The sequence below is a fragment of the Perognathus longimembris genome, chromosome 4 (genome assembly GCF_023159225.1).
Source record: "Perognathus longimembris pacificus isolate PPM17 chromosome 4, ASM2315922v1, whole genome shotgun sequence".
NCBI lineage: Eukaryota > Metazoa > Chordata > Mammalia > Rodentia > Heteromyidae > Perognathus > Perognathus longimembris.
The window spans coordinates 49,248,021-49,262,713 of NC_063164.1; the positions used below are offsets into that span (position 1 = coordinate 49,248,021).

At 34.3% G+C, this 14,693-nt stretch overlaps 2 protein-coding genes across 2 annotated transcripts in view; one reads left to right on the forward strand and one right to left on the reverse strand.

Moving 5' to 3' along the window:
* Nucleotides 1-14,693, forward strand: part of Atf2 (activating transcription factor 2) — an 80,028-nt gene that overhangs the window by 61,264 nt on the left and 4,071 nt on the right. The window contains 1 exon segment of the mRNA XM_048345211.1: nucleotides 9,035-9,140. Coding sequence (XP_048201168.1) covers nucleotides 9,035-9,140 — 106 coding nt within the window.
* On the reverse strand, nucleotides 12,675-13,195 carry LOC125350068 (60S ribosomal protein L23a-like; the record flags this gene model as incomplete). Its single annotated transcript, XM_048344312.1, has 1 exon — nucleotides 12,675-13,195. A coding segment is annotated over one exon (477 nt), but the record flags the coding sequence as incomplete, so codon positions are not given.

Here is a 14,693-nt window from a genome sequence, read left to right on the forward strand (position 1 = left end):
TGGAAACTGAAGGACTCTAATTATCCACAGAACAGGTACAATATGGCCAGTGGCAGTGCAAATCATTTCATACTGCCCTGCCAGTGTGCCTCAAATACATTTTAGGACCTCATATGGCATAAAAGTTCTGAGGCTTCCTCTCTGTTCAGTCTTTGGTAAGATGTCTAATGACCATATCAGGCAGTGCCAAATGTATTTCCGTCTGTTTTTTTTCCTCCCTTTTGTTTTCATTATTTTGTTTTTAACATTGTAAATATTCTACGCTAAAATCTTCTGAACTACCAATTAACAAATATCTAGTAGAAATCAATGTTAATGAGTTGTAATTGTTACTAATATAAGTCAGTCTAGTTTTTGTTTGTTTGTTTTCTTGGAGATTGAACCCAGGGCCTTGCTTATTATGGTAAGCAAGCTTGCTACCATTGAGCTACAATGCAGATTTTTTTTTAAATCATAATTATTTTTGTCTTGAAATACTGTTTTACTAAGTTGCCTCAAACTTGTAATCCTCCTACCTCAGCCTCTGGAGTAGCTAGAATCACAGACCTGTCCCACCAAGCCCATCTAGGTCAAGGATTTCACTTATATATTTCCAATTAAAATTGAATCTTCTGATATAGTTATATTTTTTTGCTGACTTTAAAATGTTCTTTAAAAAATTAGTTGCTTTTTATCCGACTATACAATTTCTTAGGCAATGGAATATAATGGAATTGATAGACAGACCTCTATTTCTTAACTCTGTCTGTAAAATACAACTTTAAAAATACCATCATCACTCAATTTTTAATAGTTAAAAATATTATTAGCTGGTTGTTTACACCTGTAATCCTAGCTACTTGAGAGTCAGACATCTAGAGAATCATGCATGGTTCAAGTCCAGCCTGGTCAATAAAGTCCAGGAAACTATATCCAAAATAATCAGCAAAATCCAAGGCTGGAGGTAAAGGTAAGAATGATAAGAGCACCAGCTGAGAAAGCAACCAAATAAGCATGAGGCCCTGAGTTCAAACTCAAGTTACTACCACAAAAAAATAATAAAAATAAAGATTATAAGTACTAATTTATGACTGGTACAAAAATAACTGTTCTTAGCCATGCCCTGGAAAGCTCACGCCTATAATCCTATCCTGGAGGCTCGATGAGGATCACGGTTCATAGCCAGCCAGGGCAGGAAAGGCCATAAGACTCTTTTTTTTCATAAGACTTTTTACCTCTGATTAACCACCACAAAGCTGAAAGTGGAGCTGTTGTTCAAGTGGTAGAGTACTAGTCTGGAGCAAAAAAATTTCAGGGACAGCACCTAGGCCCTGACTTCAAGCCTGAGGATTGGCGCTCACATATGTGTGGACGCACACACACACAAAGCAAAAGGAAAAAAAAAAATCAATTTAGTTATAACATAATATTGATGTTATATTAACAAAGTTACTTAAACAGATCTTTGTTGTTTTTAACTTACAAAATTTTCTGAGTAACTTGGTTGTTTTAAAATTGTGTTATATCAGACTAGTGTCCAATAGTCTCAGTTGTCTTACCTGTAGATACTTTCTGGTCCTACTTCTCTAGATTGTTATATAAATGAGTCAAAGTTAAATGAAGTCTTTTTCTAAAGGTAAATTTAATTTTCAAGACAAATTTATAGCATTTTTCTTTCTAATTTGGCTTATTCCCTAGGAAATTAAAGTATTTGAAAATTAAATGGTACAATATCATTTATGAGTAATTTAGGTGGGCCCAGTTTTCTGTCTGACTCAAGTAGTAGCAGAATTAAATTGTTTAGATGAGTACTGTTATTGCCTGAATTATGCTGCAGTACTCTTCAGTACTTATTGTCAGTTGAAGAAAATACTGTGAAATTCACTATTCAAAATAATTAAAAGTCTTTATTTGTTTGGAGGGGTTGTTTGTTTTTAATTCCTTTTTAAGTAGTTCTACAAAGGGGCTTCACTTTCACACATCAGATTATGAGTACCATGCATCTTGATCAGTGTCACCCCTTCCATCATTCTCCCTATCTTTGTTTTTTTTTCCTACAGTGTAAAAATATCATTACTATAACTGTGCCTTTTCATATTTTCTAATTTGTGTAAAAGTTTCTTGATGGGTAAATCAAAGGCCAATATCATCTAGGGAGAAGTTAGCTGACACATAATTTTTGAAGCATGAGACTTTAATGAAGGCAAATTTAGAACATCACTAAAATAAGCTGTACAATTGAACTGTCAAATTACAAACAATATATAAAATCCTTTTCTTTTTCTTTTCTTTTTTTGTGGTGCTAAAGTTTGAACTCAGAACCTCATGGTTGCTCAGCTTGCTTCACCAGCATTCTTCCACTTGAGCTATACCTCTAGCATTGCCTTTTTGATGGTTATTTTAGAGATCAAATCTTGAAGACTTTTCTGCCTGGACTGACTTCATACCTTGCTCCACTAAATCTCAGCTTCCTCATTAGCTATAATTACAAGCATGAGCCACCAGCATCCAGCTAAAGTAATCTTTTCAATCATTAAAAATTGAATGATGATACTATCCCTTTAGAACTCATTTAGCACATCATTTATACAAAGTACTCTAAAATGCACGAAGTAAAATAGTAGAGATTTGATTCAAAATATTTCCCCCAAAATATTTTAAGGCGCTGGGAATGTGGCTTAGTGGTAGTGTTTACCTAGCATGCATGAAGCCTTGGGTTTGATTCCTCTGTCATATAAACAGAAAAGGCCAGAAGTGTTACTCAAGTGGTATAGTGCTAGCCTTGAGCAAAAGAAGCTCAGGGACAATGCCGAGGCCCTGAGTTCAAGCTCCAAAACTGCCCCCCCCCCCAATTTTTTTTAATAGATTCACTTCTCTATTAGCATTCTTTCATGGTTAAAAGCTGCTGGAAACAGCCTAAATGCCCATAAGGGATGAACAGATAAATAATGTTTACATACATACTTTAGAATATTATCCACTCAAAAAGAGAAATGAAGTATATATTACATCATGGATAAAACTTCAGAACATTATGGTTGGTGAGAGGAACCAGAAGAAAACGTTTGCTGGCTTTGCAACAGTATGAATGTACTATATACCACTTTAAAGTAGCTGTTTATAGTAGTGAATTTTATCTCAAATTACTAAAATGTTATGTACTTAAAGATATGTACTAGTATGTGTTATGTATTTTAAGATACATGCTAAGGGTTTATACATAGATAAATATACAGATGTGCAGGGGGGTATAAAAGTGACTCCCTGAATATACATAGAATTTTATGAATGACATGTACCAGGATATAAACAATGGTAAGGAGAGGACTGAAAAGCATAGATAGTTTGTGAAAAAAGTGAACTTTAATTATGAAATTCTACAGTTGCTCTAAGTCAATATATGGCTGTTACTTTTTGCCATTTTTTTAAATTGTCAAATAAAATATCAGGTTTGCTTTTTTAAGTGAAAGATTGTAGTTTTTGGAATATAAAGAGTTAACATTGAATAGATTTAGAGAGCAAAAATTTCTTCCAAACTGTCAACAGCAAAACTATCAATTGTGGGGCTGGGAATATGGCTTAATGGTAAAGTGCTCGTCTCATATACATGAAGCCCTGGGTTCAATTCCTCAGCACCATATATATAGAAAAAGCCAGAAGTAGCACTTTGGCGCAAGTTGTAGAGTGCTAGCCTTGAGCAAAAAGAAGCCAGGGACGGTGTTTAGGCCCTGAATTCAAGGCCCCAGTACTGTCAAAAAAAACAAAACTAAACAAAACCATCAACTGTGAAGAACAGAATGACTTGTAAAGAAACTCGAATGTCTAAGGTATAATTGAACTCTATTTGAGAACATTAGTCAATTCTGTATGTCTTTTGTAATCCTTCATATGACTGACTATAAGCTTAGCAAATCAATGTAGTGGGCAGAATGACCCATGGTTACTTATATACACTTAAAAGTTTGACAAATATTGAGATAATTATTCAACCTTTTTGCCCCATTTACTGCATTAGTAAAGCTTGAGTAAAACTTGAAAAGATTCTTAGTGTGGATTTTACTTTTTAAAACTTTAGAACATGGCTCAAGTAAAGTGTCTGAATAGCAAGCATGAGCACTGAATTCATTATGCCAAAAGAGAAATTCTCTTAAATACTTTCATGTCCTTTACACCATTTCATCTTCAGAATGTCCCAGGAAGATAAATAACATATTCTGCAAGTACTGACTCACCAATAGTAGATAATACAACCAGGAGGGAGGGCCTTGTAGTCTGAATAATTAATGTAGTCTAAAATAATCCAGAGTAGGTGATAAAGGTGTAAATATTTCTTTTACAGTTAATATTAAATTTGTTTATAGCTAGCATCCCCTCATGTTTATTTTGTCTTAAGCAAAGAGAAAGAATAAAAACTTTCTATTTTTACCTAATATCTGTGTATAGGAGTCTTCATATAATATTTGTTATATAGCAATCTCTCCTTTTTGCCTGTCTTCTAATCTTTATAGAAATTTTTCATAATTAAACTAATGACTTACATTATCCAAATATTAATATAGTAGTACTTATATTTTACAAAATATGTCCTCCTTGAATTGTATATGAGACAGTTCTTGAATTTATTGAAAGTGTTTTTTTTATAAATGACTTAGAAATCAGTAGCCTCTTCTGACTGATTCTGTTATAAAGTTTATTTGCATGATCTTGCTGTTTCAACCTCTGCTTACCAGGTCTTGACTTCCACAGTTAGACATTACAGTTAGCACATTCAAGATCTACTAAATTCTCTTCCTTCAAGGCGTGGCCCATCTCATGCCTAACCTGTACTCCAACTGTGTTTGCATTGTAGTGTTTTAGTCCCAGTACTTAGCCAGAAACTGTGACTCGTTATTCTACTTTCAATTTAGATCTAATACTTCAAAAATCAGTTATTAGGGAACAATTATTTGTAATGCAAAATATATCTAGTTTATAGTTTTTCACTCACTTTTCAGCTCAGAACCATTATTAAGAAAGTCTGTTAACATTTTTAAAGTGTAGAATACAATGATATAAAAGATTGGACTGTGTTTGTAATACACCTTGAAATTAATGGGGTTTTTTTCTATTTTTTCTGTCATGTAAAAGGTGCCAGAAAAAAATAGGTTATATGAATTTTAGGTAAATATAACTTAAAGTGTATTTATTTACTCTGTCCTGGAAATATGTGTAAATTTATATTCTGGGGCTTGGACTTAGGTCCTGAGCACTATCTCTGGCTTCTTTTTTGCTCAAGGCTAGCACTCTACCTCTTGAGCCACAGCACCACTTCTGGCTTTTTCTGTTTATGTGGTGCTGAGGAATCGAACCCAGGGCTTCGTGCATGCTAGGCAAGCACTGTACTGCTAAGCTACATTCCCAGCCCATGTAAACTTATATTAACATACAGATATGTGTGCATTTGTAGTGTGTATTTTTATATGGCGTATGTGTGTGTATATATATAAATATTACATATGCACATGTAAGGTTTATCTTTAATTTCTCCCTTTCCCCATTGATTATTCCAAGTATAACTCCAATTAAAATTCAATGAGAATAAATATACATTGCAGTAAGAATAAAGTGCCTTATCTCTTAAGTCCTTAGTGTTCATTACCCATTTTGAGATCTTCACAATTGTTTCCTTGTTAATGGACCAGGTAATTTAATTAGATCAACAGCCACACTGCCACCTGGTAAATTTGAAATGTAGACATTAGCCTCCTATTCATCAATTTTGAATGAATTCATTTATTTTTATTTGATTGTATAGGAATATTAAGTTTTATTAATTGCAGTTGGTTGGTTGGTTAGGGTTTTTTATTTTTCATGTTTCAATTTTTATTTCATTTTAAATTTTATCATAAAAGTGATATACAGAGGGGTTACATAATTCAGGTAATGAGTACATTTTGTTTTGAGTGGTATCACCCCATCCCTGGTTTTCTCATAGTTTTTCTCCTCCATTTTTTAAAAAGTCAGTAACTATTGAGCAAATTGATTACTTTTTATATTTGAATTTTTCATACCACAATCGCATACTAGTTGACTCTGTCTCCCAAATTAAAAGAGAACATTAAAAAAAAACAAACAACACTGTTAAATCTCATCCTAATGAAGCCCTTTGCTTGAGGATTGAAAGACTAGATCAGCAATTCCACCATGAGAATGTGCCCAGAGCCCTATAAAACTCACCTGTGATTCCTAACCTCCTAACCCCTTACATCTGTTGTTGCTGAAGGTAATGCTGAGTAAAGAAGCATCCATAAACTTTGTTGCTTAAAACAATACTTTATACATTGTTGTGGTTTTCCATAGATGTACTAGAAGCCATTTACATTCTATTGATCCTCTGCCAGTACTGTGAGAGAAATTCTCCAGCTAGCATACTCTTCCACAGAATTTATGGAACAAGTCTAGACCCACAAATGGTTAGGGTTTTGAGACAGGGTTTTGCTGTCTACCCTAGGCTGGCTTTAAACTCCCTGATCCTTCCATTTCAGGCTTCCCAAGTGGTTGGCTTACAGGTATACATGGCCAGCAATATTTTTAATCCTCATAGGATACTTAAATCATGTATTTTTATCAGTCCGCTCAATTACTTTCACTGAGTTTCACATACTGCATTTTGTTTCATAATTTGGTTTGTGATAAATGCTTTAAAAAATATGATGACAGTTGTGACTTTGAAATTTTTGTACCTTAAAAGATTTCATAGAATGTGCCAGTTTTCTTTTCATAACTGAGAACACTAACAATGTAACTATAATGGTGGTGGTGGTATAAATAACAAAATTAGAACTTCAGACTAATATGTAATGCTATTTTATTTCACCTCTTTGGTAGTTTGTATTGCCTGAATATAGAATTACTGTCTTCACTAAAATATAACATCTATTCCGCCTACAGTAGACTTTATTATACTCTGCTCCAGGGATACTTAGAGAATGATACTCTGTCTCCAAGAAATTCCCAATCTAGTAGATGGAGCAAACTGGTACACCAAAAATTGTAATCTAGAGTGATAAATATTGAATCAACTAGCTTTTTTCTAAATAATATACACATGTATATGTCTGTAGTAACACAGATTGGAGGCCTAACTTCTTGACACACATTGCTAGTGTTTTAGTATGGCTAAGGACTAGTGATTTGAAAGAGCAATAAGCTGAAAACAATATGGACACCAGATTATCAATTATGGCATATGTCTATAATCCTAGATACTTTAGAGAATCACAGTTTTAGTCAAAAAAGTTTGTGAGAACATATCTCAACTAATAAGCTGGGTGTGATGATTCATACCTCTCATTCCAACTACAAAGGGTTAGATAGGATCATATTCAGACAGGCAAAAATAGGAGATGCTACTTAAAAATAACTAAAGTGAAAATGAACTGGAGGTGTGGCTCAAGTGAAACAGCACTGGCTTAGCCCATGCAAGACTCTGATTTCAGACCCCAGTATTGTGCATATGTGTGTGTAATATATGTGTATGTGGTATGTGTGTATATGCACACATACACATTCTTAACCAAAAGTAAATATCTACCCCATTTCATATTATAGACGTAAATGTGAGAAACAGACATCAGTGATAATGTGGGAAGTAGGGAAGCTTGGATAATATGTATTGCATTATTTACACCATGGTTTCTCATCAGTTATGTCACCAATGAGGTATATTAACAGTATTCATACCAGTAGTTGCAATATTACATGGAAATTAATTTTTTAAATAACTGCTTATTTTTTAAAATAAAGTCCCTTAAGTTTTACCTTTGCCTTGATCGCTGTCTACCTATTCTTAACTAAAATATTCTCAATGTAACCCTTTATTAAGAGTTATATTTGGAGTTATATTTCTTTAGTTATATATTAAGAATTTTATTTGGAATTATGCGTATCAGGTTTTTTTTTTCCTGTGCTTTAGTAGACTATTGTATTTCATTGTTGTTGGAATGTGATACATTATTTGATCAAACAGCTTTTAGATTGTGTGACTTTTATTGTTTTGGTGTTTATGTTTCTGTCACTTAAGGAGACCCAATAAGCCTAGCCTGCTAAACTATTTTGCATTCACCTTTCTGGTTGATATCAGATGGAAAATGGCATGCCTAAGCTTTTATCTATACTTGGTTTCCATATATCCTGATTTACCTTGAAGTTTATTGGTGAAATCTAAACAGTTAAAGAGAAAAGTCCAAATGCATAGAAAAGCTTGTAAATAAAGATTTTCATAAATGTTCCCAGATTACAAAATTCATTTTATTTCTAACTCTCGGTTATTGGTAGTGATTTATACATTTGTAGTATTTGAAGGTAATGTATTAAAATTAGTTGGACTCAGTTTGGAACTTTTGTACAGAACTTACAAATTAATGCATCCCCCAAAAAAAGGTCCAAGAATTCATTCCATTGTAAGGAATAGAACAAATTACTACTGACTTTTTATTTATACTTAAATTCAGGTGTATATAAATTGCCAAGATTAATGATGGCTAAGCCTTTTGCTTCTGGTACAGTACACAGCACAATGTCTTGCAATGAATTTTAGATGTCCATGATTCTTTGTTACTGAATTTTCCCTTGTGGAACATTTCCTTACTTCTAGGGAACTAGAAACTTGCCAAATTGAATTCCTGGGTTGAAGTTTTAATTTTCAGGTGGATGGAATCAGTAAAAATTCATCTTGACTCTGTTGACATTTTCAACTTTTCACTACTCAAAAGAGCATGTAACATGTAAAAATAAAAATATCTTAACCAGGTAACTTGTAATATATAAGGAGTCACAAGGCAATGGTAATGTAAAACCTTTGAAATATGCTGCCCATTTTAACATCTTAATATTTTTATATAGATTACAGTTTTTCTGTAAATGCTAACATAAAAACTGATATGTACTGATTAGACATTTACTATTCTGTGAAAGATGTCCAATTTTCATGTCTAAATCCTTGCTTGTTTTAAATGGTAAAAAAAAATACATTTAGTCTAATGCTGGTAAGGTATATGAGTTGTTTCTTCTCCAGAGCGAAGTCACCCTGCTGAGAAATGAAGTGGCACAGCTGAAACAGCTTCTTCTGGCTCATAAAGATTGCCCTGTAACCGCCATGCAGAAGAAATCTGGCTATCATAGTGAGTAATGTTCCATTACCCACAGCCTTAGGCTACATCAGTGAAATACTGCCAGAGTGAGCAGAGGCACCATTTTATAAAAAGTAGATACTGTAGTTCTAATATTTAAGATTAAATATCAGAATTGCTGCACAGTTATGGAATGGAGTAGGTGTGGTATAGTTTTCAGAATCTGAAGTTTTTGAATGTGGGATAGGGATATAGTTATTAACATCTAGAGGATTTTTAATTTTTTCCCTCATCATTAGGATTACTAACATTTAAATACACTGTGAAGTACCAATTATATATTTTTTTATCCTCAAAGAATAACCCAGTCCTAGACTGACAAGGAAAAAATACTACTTCCTTTTTAGTCCTCATTCATTAATGATGAGGTTTTCTTTTTAATTAGCTATCTTCAGTTACCAAAAATGTAATAATCATTTATAGTAAAGGTCCTTTGCTCTCTCTTCGCTAATATCAGCATTGTGTACTATTTTTATTGCCATGAAACTTTATGTGGAACAGTCTCATAATTTTTAGTCATAAAAATTATCTGCCTTTCTTCCCAAATGTTTTCCCCCCAAAAATGAGATTTTTGTTTTGGCATTTCACTGGTTCTGTTTTTCCCTTTTTTTTGATAAGATGCGCAATGTTGGAACCAGCTGTTACTCTTGAACAAATGGCCAATTTTGTCCATTGTACACAAATCTGTAACAAATGACAGCTAGGGATGCATTAGGCAACATTCATAATATATAACCCACAGCTTTTGCTTTTATGATTTAGTGATATTTCAGGATATTTGTAAATGTGAAGATGGTTTATACCATATGTATCCACTTCGTTTTAATTTGCTAGTGTCAGTAATTCAAAAGAAGGAAACATTTTGTATTGGATACAAACAGTTCCTCAGGTGCTCATGATAAAACTTAATGGCTACCAGCTTTACTTGTAGTCATTGTAAGCAGTTTCATCAGAATGGGCAATATTTTTTAATTTAAAAGATTCAGTAGATTTAGCAACTCTCAATGGCCATATACTTAGAGCACTGACTTTTGTTAGTGTTGAATATATAAATATCAGTTATTTGATATCTCATCTTTGTGACAGGACAAGGAACTACATTGTAGAGTAAATTGGAACTATATAGAAATATGTTTGGGATTTATATTAACAATGATTGCTGCAGGGATGTGGCCATTATAATTCCCATCTGACTTAACAATATAATTTCCTGTAGAAGCAACTGAGTTCAGCATTATGCATAAATGACTTTCTTCAAGAAGAAAAATGTCTTGAATTTTGATAGTTTAAAAGTACAAACGGGGGCTGGGAATATAGCCTAGTGGCAAGAGTGCCTGCCTCGGATACATGAGGCCCTAGGTTCGATTCCCCAGCACCACATATACAGAAAACAGCCAGAAGCGGCGCTGTGGCTCAAGTGGCAGAGTGCTAGCCTTGAGCGGGAAGAAGCCAGGGACAGTGCTCAGGCCCTGAGTCCAAGGCCCACGACTGGCCAAAAAAAAAAAAAGTACAAACGGGGTGTTTCTATACATTAAAAGGACATTAACTCTTATCTCAAGTTGCATTTAATTCAAAATATCTATTATTTTTTATCTTTAATCATTTATTGTATAATCCCAGCAGTTTTAACTAATACCCAGACAGTATGTGTTCAATAAATCCAAACTAATTATTCATTTTAATAGTAGTTTTTAAAGATACTTTAAATATTTTGACATGAGTTTATTTGCTGTTAATTACTAAAATCTAGATTAATAACTTCTTATTGAGTATATTGTACTGGCTTTTGACAATGAAAGAAATGGATATGTTTATTTGTTTATTTATGTATTTATAGTATTAATTTTGCAGTCCTGGGGCTTGAACTCAGGGCCTAGGGGTTGTTGTTTAGATTTCTTGCTCGACTTGCTCTCTACCACTTGAGCCCACAGCTCTACTTACTGCCTGGGCTGGCTTCAAACTGTGATCCTCAAATCTCAGTATCCTGAATAGGTAGTAATACTGGTACCCAGCGAGGTTTGGGGGGGGGGGGGGGCTTGGAGGGAGAGGGGACAGTCCTGAGGCTTGAACTCAGGGCCTGGGCACTCTCCCTGAGCCTTTCTGTGCTCAAGGCTAGAGCTCTACCACTTGATCCACAGCCCCCACTTCCAGCTTTTTCTGTTTATGTGGTACTGGGGAATTGAACCCAGGACTTCATGCACTCTACCACTAAGCCACATTTTCAGCCCAAGTTATTTTTATTGTTTAGAAATAGACTTAAGTTTGTTCCTGTCTAGGTCATTTAGCTGAATTCACTGAAGTAAATTAATTCTCTTCGCTTTTTATGAGATACTTGGAATCTTTAGAAACTTAAGAGTAATTTTAATTTATAAATTTGTAACGTTTGAAATTTGAATTCTAATCTGTTAAGTGAATAAATCTCCAAGAAATTCACAAATGTCATATTCTTGATGATATTCTAGCATATAACATTTGTTGGTGAGCTATACTGCTAGCTAAATCCTTCAAAATGTGTGAAAGAAAACAGCTTTAGTAGAAATTGAAGAATTTTACAGTCTTGTAGGTAAACGTGACCATACCTCATCACAGCTCTAAGATGTTAATTTTAACGCCATGCAGCCCAGTTTCAACTCTGAAAGCCCTATACCCCACAGTAGGAAACACCTCAGTCTTGGGAAAACAGTGACTATTGGTCACCCAAAATGCTGAGTAATATAAAACTGGAATAAAAATAGAATTACATTTTTAGTACTTGCCATGAGTTTATAATCTCAGATTTGAACATGCATAATCAAAGTTATATTATTGTCTCTGTAATTGTAAAAGAAAGCTTTGTAGTCCCCACCTAACTACTAGTAATTTCATTATTTGAAATACATGTGAACATAGGTAGGAAATTGAATTGTCAAACATCTGATTTCTTTTAGTTTAAGTAGGTGTATTTTAAACTAGAAGTTCTTTGAATGTAATATGACACTACCATTTATGTGATTCTGATAATACTGGTTCTTTTTCTCCCATCGCTTTCTAGAACAAGGGGAGTATAAATATATCACATCATAAAGGTAATTTAAAAGTGACCACTAATGGTTTGTACTCCCACAGTTCACCTTACCCTTTCAAAAAAGCAGCCTAAAAGTCAATGCTATCATTGCAATTAATTTTCCATGAGTATATTTCATTAATAAAATAATTATTTAAAATTCATTATCTCTATACTCTGGGCTTTTTCTGAAGGATCAAAACATGGATAGCAATCTTAAATATGCTTCATTTGCATAAGGACTAAATTGAGCTCCAGGCAGTTGAAACTCAGTTATAGAAAGTGTTCTCTGCATGGTTTTATGCCTGCCCTGTGAGGAAACAAACTTCTGCTCAGCATGTAGCAGAGAGGGAAGAATTACTGTTATCATTGAGAACAGAGCCAACACCAAGACAAGTCTGTGTTGACAGACCTTAATGAGATTGTGCCTCTCTTTCATGACTTCACTCATATGTTTCTATACTTCTCCTTTTTTTTTTAAATGGTGGAAAAAATGTATATTTATAATTAGCCAGCTGGACTCAGTTTAGATGATTCCAATTTTGTTGGCAACATCTAAGGCATCATAATCAGGAGCCAGTCGAACATATGCTTTCTTCTCTCCATCAGGTCTGATCAGGGTATTGACCTTAGCTACATCAATGTCATAGAGCTTCTTCACAGCCTGTTTGATCTGATGCTTGTTGGCCTTGACATCCACAATGAACACAAGTGTGTTGTTGTCTTCTATCTTCTTCATGGCTGACTCAGTGGTCAGGGGGAACTTGATGATAGCATAGTGATCAAGCTTGTTTCTCCTCGGGGCACTCTTCCGAGGGTATTTGGGCTGTCTCCGGAGCCACAGCGTCTTGGGCCGCCGGAAGGTGGGTGAAGTGCGTATCTTCTTCTTTTTGTGGCTGTGGACACCTTTCAGCACTGCCTTCTTGGCCTTCAAAGCCTTTTCCTTGGCTTCGGCTTTAGGAGGGGCCAGAGCTCCCTTCTTTTTGGTGAAAAGCGTTTCTATACTTCTTACTCAAAGCCAGTTAAAAGGAAAAAGAAAACACATACTTAGTTGAAACATCTTAATTTTTTCCCCTAGGTTCATTTTAAAGTTATCTTGCAAGGTTAACACACAGGAGACTTCCTTATGTTGGCTTAGTTAACTGGAGCTTATTCTGTAATTGATTATTGTGAATTTATCTCACAGTTGATTATATGACACTATGCTACAGCAACTCCATTCTGCTTTGGTCAGCCCTAAAACTGGCTAACAAGCTTAAACTCTTTTCCTTCTTTTATTACAATGTAGACAAGTCCTCTATTTTCTGTGCCTATAAATATTAACACAAATTATTAATTTTTCCCTTAAAAAGGAAAATTTTACTTAATTTTGAAAGTTTGCAGATAGCACTTTTTCATTGCACTGCTTATTTTGAGCCATTGTTTCCAGAATATATTTGTATTTTATATTATGCGTGCCAACTGGCATCTTTGTGAAAGCTGATACTTCTGTAGGACTTAGCATTCAGGAAAAGGTCAGCTTGTTGTTCTATTGAAGAGTAGTGGTGAAATAAACAAATAGTATGGTCTTTGTTTTCTCTTCACTTAAACTGTCACTGCCTGTTTACTTTTCTTTGAACATATAACTATTGTATTGGCTATTTAACTGACTTATAAATGTTTGTTAATATTATTGCTTAGTCAGAAAAGTATTCTTTCCGTTTTACATAATTTTTAAGGATTTCTAATTATGATTTTTTAAAATCATATGTTATGGTCAGGTTTGATGCATTTATTTTGTTTGTTATTTATTTTTCTTTTGTTGCCAGTCCTGGGGCGTGGACTCATGGCCTGAGCACTATCCCTGGCTTCTTTTTGCTCAAGGCTAGCACTCTATCACTTGAGCCACAGCGCCACTTCTGGCTTTTTTTCTATATGTGTGGTGCTGAGGAATGGAACCCAGGGCTTCATGTATACCAGGCGAGCACTCTACCACTAGGCCATATTCCCAGCCCAGGTTTGATCCATTTATAGTATATTATAGAAGAGGTGAGATTTAATCTCATATATATTTGTTTGTTTTGTTTATATATAATATATTTGTTTATTTGTTTTGTTTTGGGAGGGTTTTTTTGCCAGTCTTCTTTTTGTTCAAGGCTAGCACTCTATCACTTGAGCCACAGCGCCACCTCTGGCTTTTTCTATATGTGTGGTGCTGAGGAATTGAAGCCAGGGCTTCATGTATATAAGGCAAGCACTCTACCACTAGGCCATATTCCCAGCCCCTCATTAATATATTTTTAAAACTGCTTTGCAGAAGTACACAGATTTGAGATGGTAAGTCTAAATTCAGTAAAAAACGACTTGTATTTCAGAAAACACTCAAAATGGGGAATTCTATTTGAGCCCAAGTTTTGCTCATTAGGTAACTTCCACTTCTACTATAATTACCTGTCATTAAATAAGTTGTTATTATTGATATTTTAAAGTAGAATCTTTCTTACAAAAGTAAATAAAACTTT